This window comes from Thamnophis elegans, chromosome Z, assembly GCF_009769535.1.
Source record: "Thamnophis elegans isolate rThaEle1 chromosome Z, rThaEle1.pri, whole genome shotgun sequence".
Lineage (NCBI taxonomy): Eukaryota > Metazoa > Chordata > Lepidosauria > Squamata > Colubridae > Thamnophis > Thamnophis elegans.
Genome location: NC_045558.1, coordinates 1,014,649 through 1,026,199, shown reverse-complemented (window position 1 = coordinate 1,026,199; position 11,551 = coordinate 1,014,649). Strand labels below are relative to the sequence as shown.

Sequence of the window (11,551 nt, the reverse complement as noted above, 5' to 3'; positions counted from 1 at the left end):
TGCAAATCCATCTGGTGGTAAAGCTGACTATCCCACTTTTTTCGACCTTACAAAGAAGTAGATTGTGATCTACTTTGTCGAATGCTTTGCTGACGTCTATTATGTCCACAGTATTTCACTGGTCTACTAATTTAGTCACTATGTTGACTGTATCTTAAATTACATATCTTAAATTACAGCATGGCGCAGAGGATCGAGACCATATCTTAAGTTACGGTGTGGAGCAAAGGATCAAGACCATCTGGGAAGTTACAGCATGTTTGATTTATTATTCGGGTGAACACACAAGAATCTGGTCAACTAACAGTCAGCACTAAATTAGCGGGAGAGAAAAGTCAGCAGAATTCAAAATCAGATGGACAGATCTCTTGTCGGCAGGATGGGACTCAAGACTCATGACAGCCTCGACCTCTTCCTCAGGCTCAATCTGGCCATTTACATCAGGGGTCCCGGGGGTCGTGGAACAGCATGCCAGAAACCGGTTCTCAGAAAGAAGTAAAGCCGCATCCGCAGGATGCAGATGGCAGGTGAAAACACGGCTCCTTCGGTCTGCGGAAAAACCTCTCTCAATGGAAGCATTCCCCGGGGCCCAAATGGTTGGGGTCCCCTGATCTACATGAACTTAGACCAGCCCCCTTCCCACATTCAGATCAGAAGATCTGTCCCAAAGATGTCGAACGAAAGAAGACTTAAGATAGTTCAGCTACAATATATAGGAAGATTACGAAGCAGATAGTGATTATTGCAGCCATTAAAATTTTTTCTTTCCACTTCAAAGCATTCTCTGCCATTTTTCGGGCTTTTTTGTTCTTCGCCAGGACAGCTTTGACAATGCCATCTGTCAGGTTGGGCTCCAAATACAGCTGGTTGGTGTAGTACCCACCCCCGTTCTCTGAAACGGTTCTCTGCACAATGTCCATCAGCTCCGAGACCTGATTATCCCGCTCGGCTCCCGTGGCCTTGTTGTTGAACCCGTAGAAGCGGTTCCGGCATTGCTGGATCACATCCCGTAGATTTTTGTTGTCGGAGTTTCGGACGTACTCATGCAGGGGGTCCCCACCCAAATCCTCCACGCAAGTGAAGAGGACGATTGTGCACCTGGTGGATTCTGCCCCAAAGATATCCCAGACGCACTTTGCGGCAGCCACGTCTTCGGCGGTGAAGCGTCCCACCTGGGTCACCAAGATCAAGGCGTGGGGGCCAGGCCGGGAGAAGTCAATGCAAGACATGACCTCCCGTCGCACACCCTCACTGTAATCGTCGGAATCGAACATGGCTGGCGTGTCGACCACGTAGATCGTCTTGCCCTGCCAGCTTCCCTGTCCCCTTTGGCACCTCAGGGTGGTGATTTTTGCTGACAAGATGGACTTAAACACCTTCCCTCCAAGTATGGTGTTGCCCGTGGCGCTCTTCCCACCACCAGACTTTCCGACCAGGATGAGCCGGATTTCGGCATCGTCCCCTGGGAGTTTGGAAGACAGGGGGACAATGTTAGGGCAGAGTGTAGTTACACTGCTCAATGGAACTCAGTTCATGTATTCAACTATTGACAGAGAGAGGAGGGAGAGGGGGGGGAGAGGGAGAACGAGATGGTAGAAATAGATGTGGGAAGGTGGGTGGGTAGAGAGAGAGATGGATGATAGGATAGATGGATGATAGGGAGGATGGATGGATGGATGGATGATAGAGAGATAGACACAGACAGGATAGATAAATATGGATGGATGTGATAGAGATGGATGGATGATAGGATAGATGGACGGATGGATGAGAGATATACAGACAGTGTAGATAAATATGGATGGATGGATAGGATACATAGATGGATGGATGGGTGGATGATAGAGACAGAGACAGAGACAGGATAGATAAATATGGATGGATGGATAAATGGATGGGATAGATAGATAGATTAGAATAGACAGAGGGAGAGAGAAAGAGAGAGAGGGAAGGAGGGGGAGAGAGAGAGAGGGAGAGAGAGGGAGAGAGTGAGTTTATCCGTCTTCCCTCTTGACTTTGCTGATCAGAAGGTCGCAAAAGGGGATCACATGACTCCAGGACACTGCAACCGTCATAAGTACAAGTCAGTTGCTGAGCATCTGAATTTGGATCCTGGGACCCCGGAGACTCCAGGGACGCTGCCATGGTTGTACGTGTGGAAAAAACGGTCCTCTTTGTGGGTTGTGATTGTGTTACTTACCTGCAAAGCCTCTCCACTCCACGGCAGCCTAAAAGATTAGTGGGGGGGGGGGGGGAGAGAAATGGAAAATTAGGAATGGCTCCTGTAGGATAATCCACAGACAGGCAGCTGGTGAGAGGTTAGAGATGGAGGAAAGGAGGGACGAAGGCAGGGAAGGGAGGTGAAGTGTCCCTGGGAAAGTGGCATCACAGTCAGGAATTGGACCCCAACTGGGAGCTGGGAAAAGGATTGACCAGGAATGAAGGAAGAGGGAAGGGAGGGGGGAACAGAGGGTAGGAAAAAAGGGAGGAGCAGAAGAAAGGACAGGGAAGAAAAGGGAGGGAGGGAAGGGGAAGGAAAGAAGGGAGGGAGGGAAAAAGAGAAAAGGAAGGAAAGGAGAGAGGGAGGAAAGAGGGAGGAATTTGGGAGGAAGGAAGGAAAGGGAGGGAGGGAAAAGAGGGAGGAAGGAAGGAAAAGGAGGGAGAGAGGGAAATAAGAGAAGGAGGGAGGGGGAAGAAGGAAGGGGGGAAAGGAGGGAGGGAAAAAGAAGGGCAGGAGGGAGGGAAGGAAGAAGGAAGGAAGGAGAGACGAAAGGATGGGAAGAGGTAGGGAGAAGACAAAAGAGAGAGAGGAAGAGAGAAATAAAAAATCTGAAAGAAAGAAAGGGAAGGGAAGGGCCTTTTCCCAGCTAGCCATGCTCTGCTCCAGAAAGTTCTAGATTCCCGGCCCCGGGTGCAAAGAAGGAGAGAGATTGGCTGGGGGTGGGGTGGGGCTGCGGGGGCAAGGAACCAGGAGGGGGAGCCCACCCCAGAGACCCTGGAGGATAATGCCGCCTGGAGCTGCCCCTTCGCCAGAGCCCCCTTTCACCCAAAGGAGGAGGGGGCTATTTAGGCACTCCTCCCTTGGAGACTGCATCCCATTCTTCTCCCATACCTACCTGGTAAGGGTCGTCCAACAACTGATAGGCCATTTCTTCCTTCCTTTCTTCCTTTTCTCTCTTTCCTTCGTTCTCTTATCTCTCCTTCGTTCTCTTCTCCTTCTCTCCTTCCTTCTCTTCTTCTTTCTTCCCTCCTTTCTTTTCCCTTTTCTCCTTTCTTTTCTTCTTCCTTCCTTCCTTCCCTTCCTTCTCTTCTCTTCCTTTCTCTATCCTTCCTTCTCTTCTTTCTTCTTCCCTCCCTCCTTTTCCCTTCTCTCTTTCTTCTTTCCTTTTTTCCTTCTTCCTTTCTCTTCCCTCTCCTTCCTTCTCTTCTCCTCTTCCCTTCTCTATCTCCTTCCTTCCTTTTCTCTCTCCTTCCGTCTCTTTCCTTCTCTTTCCTTCTCTTCTCTCTCCTTCCTTCTTTTCTCCTCTTCCCTTCTCTATCTTCTTCCTTCTTTTTTTCTTCTCTCTCCTTCCTTCACATCTCTTCCTTTCCCTTCTCTCTCTTCTCCTTCTTGTCTCTTTCTCTTCTCTTCCTTGGACAGTGGGATCTCTGTAAGATCAGAAGGAGGAGGGGGAGTCACAGCATCACCATGGCAACCTCCAAAGACAAAGGAGGGTTGCCTCTACCCCACCTGGGGACTCATCACTTCCCCAGACCCCAAAGGCCTGCTCATGACATCCCCCCACCTGGGCTCACACTGCCCCCCCCCCCAAAGAAAACTTGGGCTGGAGCCAAAGGACAATTTTCATTCTGGTGAGATCTCCTGCTCGAGCTAGATGACCTCTTGAGGTCCCTTCCCACTCTGTGATTCTGTTCTGTCGAAAAGTAAAACAACATATCAGTTCCAGGGCTGGAAGGGACCTCAGAGGTCATCTAATCCAACCCCCTGCTTGAGCAGGAGACCTTTATCAAATCCTAGAAAGACAGAGTGGGAAGGGACCTTGGAGGTCATCTAGTCCAACTCCAAGTCAAGCAGGAGACCCTTGCAGAATCAGACTTGGAAGGGACCTTGGAGGTCATCTAGTCCAAACTGGGCAGAAATTAGCTGCTAAAGGTGTGAGGGGAGGGGTGTCCCCTGGGGTTCCAGAGGCTTATTTTATTATCCCCCGGCTTCAGCTTTGGGGGCAGGGGCGAGGAGGGGATAAAATTTTTGTCTCTTACATTCCGGGGACTTTCTCCTCTGTCCGGGCTTCTGGCCACGTACAGAAAGCTCTTTTGCGGCTTCCGGTTACTAGAACCTGGCAGGTGGATTCCTGAGGCTCGGTTCCTTGGGGTCGTGGGGGAGTTTGGGGGTCCCAAGTAACAACGGATGGGTTATCAGGAAGGAAGATGCCCCCCTCCAGTTGCAGAGCCTGGGGGAGCTCCGTCCCCTAAAAGGGGGGGGGGCTTCGTCCCTGAAGACCCCGGGGCGAGGGATGTTCCCTAAGACTCCGGGGTGGGAAGCTATACCTCTAAAGACCTCAGGGGGGACTATGTCCTCTAAGACTCCGGGGGGGGGGCTACGTCCCCAAAGTTGTAGCGGGGGGGGGGGGAAGGGGGAAGCTACGCCCCTGCAGGGCTGTGGACCCTCCTCGTCCCGCTTTGCAAACGATCGACACGTTTCCCCTTTCATCCCCCACCCGCCCGCCGCACTGCCCATCTCCCCTTTCCCATACCGGCTGAGACCCCCGGTCCGTCCTACCTGAGCTCGGCCGCCGGTTCCTCGCTCTGTATGTGGGGGGGGGGGGCGCCTCGGTTGGAAAGCGAAATCTGGAGTGCGGGGGAAGCGATTCCGTTCCTCCGACAAACTTTGGCGTCCCGCGAAGCTGCGGCCGCAGGAGGGGGCGCTGGGAGCCCCCCCCCGGAAGGAAGAAGAGCCGGGGGCGGATGGAAAGTGGGTCGGGGGGAGATCCTGGCTCCGCCACCTTTCAAAGAATAACCGAGCGCTTCCTTTTCTGAAAAGTCCCGACGGGAAACGCCCCGCTTGCTCGCCTCTGCCTCCCCCACCCCCGCGATCGGAGGCGGGACGGGCGTCTTCGGCGGGGGGGAGGGGCGACAGGGCTTTGATGAAGTCTGGTTGGTCAATTCAGCGTCCTGCTTGAGTTGGTGGAGAGAGGGGAGGTCGGACTAGATGACCTCCGAGGTCCCTTCCGACTATTATCCTGCTGGAGCATGGGGTCGCGCTAGATGACCTCGGAGGTCTCTTCCGGCTCTGTCATTCTGTAAGGGTTTCCTGCTTGAGAAGGGGGTCAGACTAGATGACCTCGGAGGTCCCTCCCAAGTCTATCATTCCCCCTCTCCCAAGCCATTTCCCAGCGTCCCGATCTGCCCTTTCAGGGACGCGGGTCGCTTGCTATGAAATGAGGGGGTCTGTTTCTCCACCCCGCCCAGCCCCCAATTGTAGGCCTCCCCTTTTCAACTCGGGAGGCTGGGGAGGGGTCGCTTTATGCAAAAGATGAACCACAATGATTTAAAATTAAAATTTAAAACTAAAATTAAGTAAAGTATAAACTAAAGTAAAGTAATAAAAAAGGGTATTTGCGGTCAACGATCCCGCAGCAAACCGTGAGCGGATGCGGGCCGCCGGCGCCTTTCTTTCCGCGCATGCGTGTGTGTATATGTGTATGTTGAGAGGAGGGGGGGAAATCGCTTTCTTTCAAGCACGTGATTTCCAAACAAAGCAGCCGCCACAAACACTTTCGCTTTCGTCCTCTCCCCCCACCCCCCGCCGCTTCCCGCTCGCGCAGCCGCAGAGAGGACAGCCTGGAAGCATCTGTAAAAACCCGTGTGATAGAAAACTTACGCGCTACGGCTATTGCTATAACTTTCCCTTATTGCAACGGGGCGTTTTTGGGACCCGACGCAAGTTTTGGATCGCGGCCCCCACGCGCGCGCTCTCCGTGGGCTTCGCTGAAAGCACGGACTTCCTGAAGTCCGCCTCGCTTTTGAGGGAGTGGGCGAAAAAGGGGGCAGGAAGAGTTCCCACGGGGCGGGCTGACCCCACCCGCCCAAATTTGGCTAGCCTGTCTCTTTCCCTCCCTCCCTCCCTCCCTCCCTCCCCCCTCTCTCTGTTGGACTAAATGACCTCGAAGGTCCCTTCCTACTCTTTTTGTTGTGTTCTATTCTGTCGGAATCCTTCCTGGGGTGGGTGGGTAATGCAGCTGTCGCTTGTGAGAAGAGCCGATGCGGCTGCGCCAGCTGGAAGCGGCGGAGGGAGGAGGGGGAGAAAGCGAAAGTGCTCGGGGCTGCTTTGTTTGGAAATCACGTGATTGAAAGAAAGCGATTCCCCCCCCCCTCAGTCAACATACACACACACACGCACGCGCGGAAACCAAGGCGCCGGCGGCCCCACCCGCTCACAGGATGCAACCGGGTCATTGAGCGCAAATACCTTTTTTATTACTTTACTTTATTTTACTTTATATCTTTACCTTACTTTATATTTTACTCCATATCTTTATTTTAATTTCAATTTTAAATTTTTCGTTCATCTTTTGCATAGAGCGCCCCCCCCCCCCCGCAGGCCCTATCCCCAACCTCCTTGGGACCTTGGAGGTTGTCTAGTCCGACCCCCTGCTCGAGCAGGAGAGCCTTACAGAATTACAGTTGCAAGGGACCTCAGAGGATATCTAGACCAACCCGGTGCTCAAGGAGGAGGAGACTTACAGAATTAAAGAGTTGGAGGGGACCTTGAAGGTCATCTAGTCCAACCCTTGTCAAGCAGAGCCGGAGGGCGAAGGAAGCGCCACTGCTTTGCCAGAGCGGGAGCTGCACACTCGGAGGGCAGGAAGGTGGCTGGAAGGGTCGATGCTTGCGGAGGTGGTGGTGGGGAGTCCTCTCCTTAGGCAGGGGGTTCCCTTGGCCCGACGCCGGGCTCCTCCGTGAGCATCCTGGTGCTGCTCTACAAGGGGGGGGGGCGGTGCTCCAAATCTGGAGGTCAGGAAATTGGGTCTGAGGTCTCTAAGTGAAAGGGTGCTAGAGGGGAGGACACCGAGGGAGGCTGGCTGTGCAGCTCTGTGGTCACTGCTGGAGGCGGGAGTCCGCTTCAGTGAGGGGGTCCTCTGAGCGCAGCCTATCCTCCTGGGATGGACAGACCCTCCTCTGGAGCCCTTGACTCAAGCAGGAAGAGGGTAAAAAACAGCTTTGGGTTCTGTTTTCTCCCCACAGGAATTTTGAGGAGTGGGAGATCTGAAGTGGCCTTGGAGGAGGGATGGACGCCGCCGACAGAGGTAACAGCCCTGGAGTTCTCCCAGATCTTTCCCTGGAAACCCGGGAGGAGGGGAGAAGGGAGGGGAGGGAAAGAAAAGAAAGAAGGGAGGAAGGAAGAGAGAGGGAAGATAGGCAGGCAGAAAGAAAGGAAAAGGAAGGAAGGAAGGAAGGAAGGAAGGAAGGAAGGAAGGAAGGAAGGAAGGAAGGAAGGAAGGAAGGAAGGACCAACCACACTCAACGTGTAGTCCTCAATGGAACTGCATCTTCATGGAGGGAAGTATGCAGTGGAGTACCCCAAGTCTTTGTTTTGGGCCCAGTACTCTTCAACATCTTCATCAATGATCTGGATGAGGGGATAAATGGGGAACTCATCAAATTTTCAGATGACACCAAGCTGGCAGGAATAGCCAACACTCCAGAAGACAAGCTTAAGATACAGAAGGATCTTGACAAACTTGAACATTGGGTGCTATCTAATAAAATGAAATTCAATGGTGAAAAGAGTCAGGTTCTACAACAAAAACAAAATGCAGTATAGATGGTACCTGGCTCAATAGTAGCAACTGTGAGAGGGATCTTGTAGTCCTAGTGGAGAACCATTTAAATAGGAATCAGCCGTGTGCAGCAGCTGCCAAAAAAAGCCAACACAGTTCTAGGCTGCATCAACAGAGGGAAAGAATCAAGATCACGTGAAGGGTTAATACCACTTTATAAGGCCTTGGTAAGGCCACACTTGGAATCCTGCATTCAGTTTTGGTAGCCATGATGTAGAAAAGATGCAGAGACTCTGGAAAGAGTGCAGAGAAGAGCAAGAAAGAGGATTAGGGGACTGGAGGCTAAAACATATGAAGAACGGTTGCGGGAACTGGGTATGTCAAGTTTAATGAAAAGAAGGAGTAGGGGAGACATGATAGCAGTCTTCCAATATCTCAGGGGTTGCCCCAAAGAAGAGGGAGTCAAGCTATTCTCCAAAACACCTGAGGATAGAACAAGAAGCAATGGGTGGAAACTAATCAAGGAGAGAAGCAACCTAGAACTGAGTAGAAATTTCCTGACAGTTTGAACAATTCACCAGTGGAACAGAAGTTGCCTCCAGAAGTTGTGAATGCCCCAACACTGGAAGTCTTTAAGAAGATTTTGGATAGCCATTTCTCTGAAACGGTATAGGGTTTCCTGCCTAGGCAGGGGGTTGGACTAGAAGACCTCCAGGGTCCCTTCCAACTCTGCTATTGTATTGTATTGTATTGTATTGTATTGTAAGGAAGGAAGGGAAGAAGGACAGGAGGGAGGGAGGGAGGAAAGAAGGAAAAATGGAGAAGGAAAAAGAAACAGAAGGGAGGGAAGGAAGGAAAAAGAGAGAAAGAGGGAGGGAGGGAGGGAGAGTTCATCAACAGCACTCCAAGGTCACAGTGGATGTCAGTGTTTCTGTAATGTCTTCAGATTATCTTCCTGGGCAAATAAGAAATGTCTCGATTCCTGTTTATAACTTTGTTTTCCAATCTCACAGGGGAGGAATTCCGGCTGATCCTGGTCGGAAAGTCGGGTGGTGGGAAGAGTGCCACAGGCAACACCATCCTCGGCCGGAGAGAGTTTGAGTCCATCTTGACAGCAAAGGTCACCACCCTGAGGTGCCAAAGGGGACAGGGAATCTGGCAGGGCACAAAAATCTCCGTGGTTGACACGCCAGCCATGTTCGATTCTGACAACTACAATGAGATTGTGCGACGTGAGGTCATGGCTTGCGTCAAATTCTCCTGGCCTGGCCCGCATGTCCTCATTTTGGTAACCCAGACGGGACGCTTCACCGCGGAAGACGTGACCGCTGCAAAATGTGTCTGGGATATCTTTGGGGCTGAGTCCACCAGGCACACAATCATCCTCTTCACCTGCGTGGAGGATTTGGGCGGGGACTCCCTGCAGGAGTACGTCCGAAACTCCGACAACAAGAATCTGCAGGACCTGATCCAGCAGTGCGGCAACCGCTTGTGCGGGTTCAACAACAAGGCGGTGGGAGCCGAGCGGGAGAGGCAGGTCTCGGAGTTGATGGAGATGGTGCAGAGAACCGTTTTGGCGAATGGGGGGAGATACTATGTCAACCGGCTGTACTCGGAGCCCAACTTACGGGATGAGCACATCCAGATGTTCATCAGGCAGAATCGAAATCCGTACAGATGGATCATTTTCCTTCCATTCTGGTTCTTTCAGGTTTGCAAAACGTTGTGTTCCAACATACTTGACAAGCATATCCAAAGGCTATGCAAGAGCATCATCAACCTGCTCCTCCTTCCATATCGGCTCACTGTCTGGGTTTGGGAACAGGTGTGCTCCATCATAAGAAATACAAGAAAGGTATTTCACGCAGTGTATCGTTGGTTTTTCCGTAGGGATTAAATGACAACTTCATGTTGCTTCCAAATCCAGAAACAACCTGATTTTTCATTCCCTTTTCTTTGTTTGAGAAATAAACAATTGCAGAGCTGCAGATCTGGTGTCCTCTCCTCTTTTGCCTTTGACTGCTGAATGTGTGTGGGGGAGGGGTCAGCCTTGCCCTTCCTGGGTGTCAGTGAAGACGTGGCTCCGTATCTTTGAAAATCCTTGTCCACCTTCTGATCTTTTGCTCTATACACCGGCAGTCCCCAATCTTTACAGCTTGGCAGTCCAATGGGGAGGGAGAGAGGGGACATGGCCCACACCCAGATGCTTTCGCCCACCTTTAAAGCCCTACATGGCTTAGGACCCGCGTACCTGCGAGACCGCCTACTACCACATACCTCCCAATGGCCGATAAGATCCCACAGGGTGAGCCTCCTTCAGATGCTGTCAGCCAGTCAGTGCCGGCTGGCGGGCCCCCGGAGAAGAGCCTTCTCTGTGGCTGCTCCGACCCTTTGGAATGAGCTACCCCCAGAGGTCCGGACCTTGCCCACTCTCATGGCCTTCAGGAAGGCTGTTAAAACCTGGCTGTTCTGGCAGGCCTGGGGCTGTTGACCTTATTGAAAGGTCCAGACCCGACTAGAACGAATGTCTGTTGTGAATTTTAAATTATTTTTTATGTTCCTTTTTTCCCTTTTTCTTTTTTTCTTTCGCTTTGTAAGCCGCCCAGAGTCCTGTGGGATTGGGCGCCCTATAAATTTAATTAAATAATAATAATAATAATAATAATAATAATAATAATAATAATATGATGTGGGGACATTTGGGGGAGGGGGCTAAGGGGGTTCATGTTATACTGCAAGTTCCACAAGCGGCAGTGGTTTTTGCTTTGCTTCCAGTTCCAATTGAAGTTGTGGGTTATCAGCTATAAAACCTTTTGCGGCTAGAACTCACAGTATGTGCTGCAACTTCTGCATTGGTGACAGGAAGGGCATCTGGCCAGTAAATGCTCAGCTCCATTCAGTTGCCCTGACTGCACCCCCACAAGGGATTACGGGGTCATTAAAGACTTGTGCCAGGCGAAGAGGCATGCTGCAGACCCCGCCAGTCAAGGATTTTCAGCTGGCGGGGTCCACAAGGAGACTCTTTTCTGCCCTATGGAACAACCTGCCCCCAAGGTGGGATCCGCACCCTCCCTTCTGGCCGTCCAAAATAACTTGAAGACCTGGCTCTATCAACTGGCCTGGCTGCTCAGTTGGGGAGTGGGCGTCTAAGAGGTGGTGGATGGATTCGGCGCACCCCCTCCTCCCCAATTGCACCAGTATCGAAGGGGTCTTTCCCCCTTAAGCCGATAGCATCTGGGGTGCTTCCAGAGGGGAGGCAGCCAACCCTTGTGGGTGGCCCCTTCCCAATGAGGGCCATCAAACGTTATTTCAGTTTCAAACGCAGGGTTCTCACTGATAGCCTTCATGTTGCAAATATTTTAGAAGGTATTTTCATGGTTTGACTGCAAGGCGGCTCCGTGAGATGGGCGGCATAGAAGTCTGACACAATCAGAACCTTGGGTTATAATCAATCTGGTCCTAGTGGTGGAAACTCATTTAGACAGGATAGGCTGTTATGATCTCACTTTTCATTGTGTCATTTCCCAAGCTGAATAACAAAATAACAGTTGGAGACCTTGGAAGTCTTCTAATCCAACCCTATTCAAGAGGGAGACCCTTACAGAGTCACGGAATAACAGAGTTGGAAATGACCTTGGAGGTCATCTAGTTCAACCCCCTGCTCAAGCAAAAGACATTTAGGGAATCATAGAATGACACCCCCCACCCAAGCAGGAGACCCCGCACCATTTCTTATTTTTTTTATAAAAGTTTTATTTTTATTTTTAAAC

At 51.4% G+C, this 11,551-nt stretch overlaps 2 protein-coding genes across 2 annotated transcripts; one reads left to right on the top strand and one right to left on the bottom strand.

Moving 5' to 3' along the window:
* Positions 1-244: 244 nt before the first annotated feature.
* On the bottom strand, positions 245-3,221 carry LOC116520595 (GTPase IMAP family member 2-like). Its single transcript, XM_032234866.1, has 3 exons — positions 3,117-3,221; positions 2,201-2,228; positions 245-1,462 (listed from the first exon to the last, which is right to left on the bottom strand). The coding sequence occupies exons 1-3, from the start codon at positions 3,147-3,149 to the stop codon at positions 690-692; spliced, it is 834 nt and encodes a 277-aa protein (XP_032090757.1). The 5' UTR covers positions 3,150-3,221; the 3' UTR covers positions 245-689.
* Positions 3,222-8,751: 5,530 nt separating this feature from the next.
* Positions 8,752-9,678, top strand: LOC116520554 (GTPase IMAP family member 1-like). The gene has a single exon (XM_032234803.1). The coding sequence runs from the start codon at positions 8,752-8,754 to the stop codon at positions 9,676-9,678; it is 927 nt and encodes a 308-aa protein (XP_032090694.1).
* Positions 9,679-11,551: the final 1,873 nt, after the last annotated feature.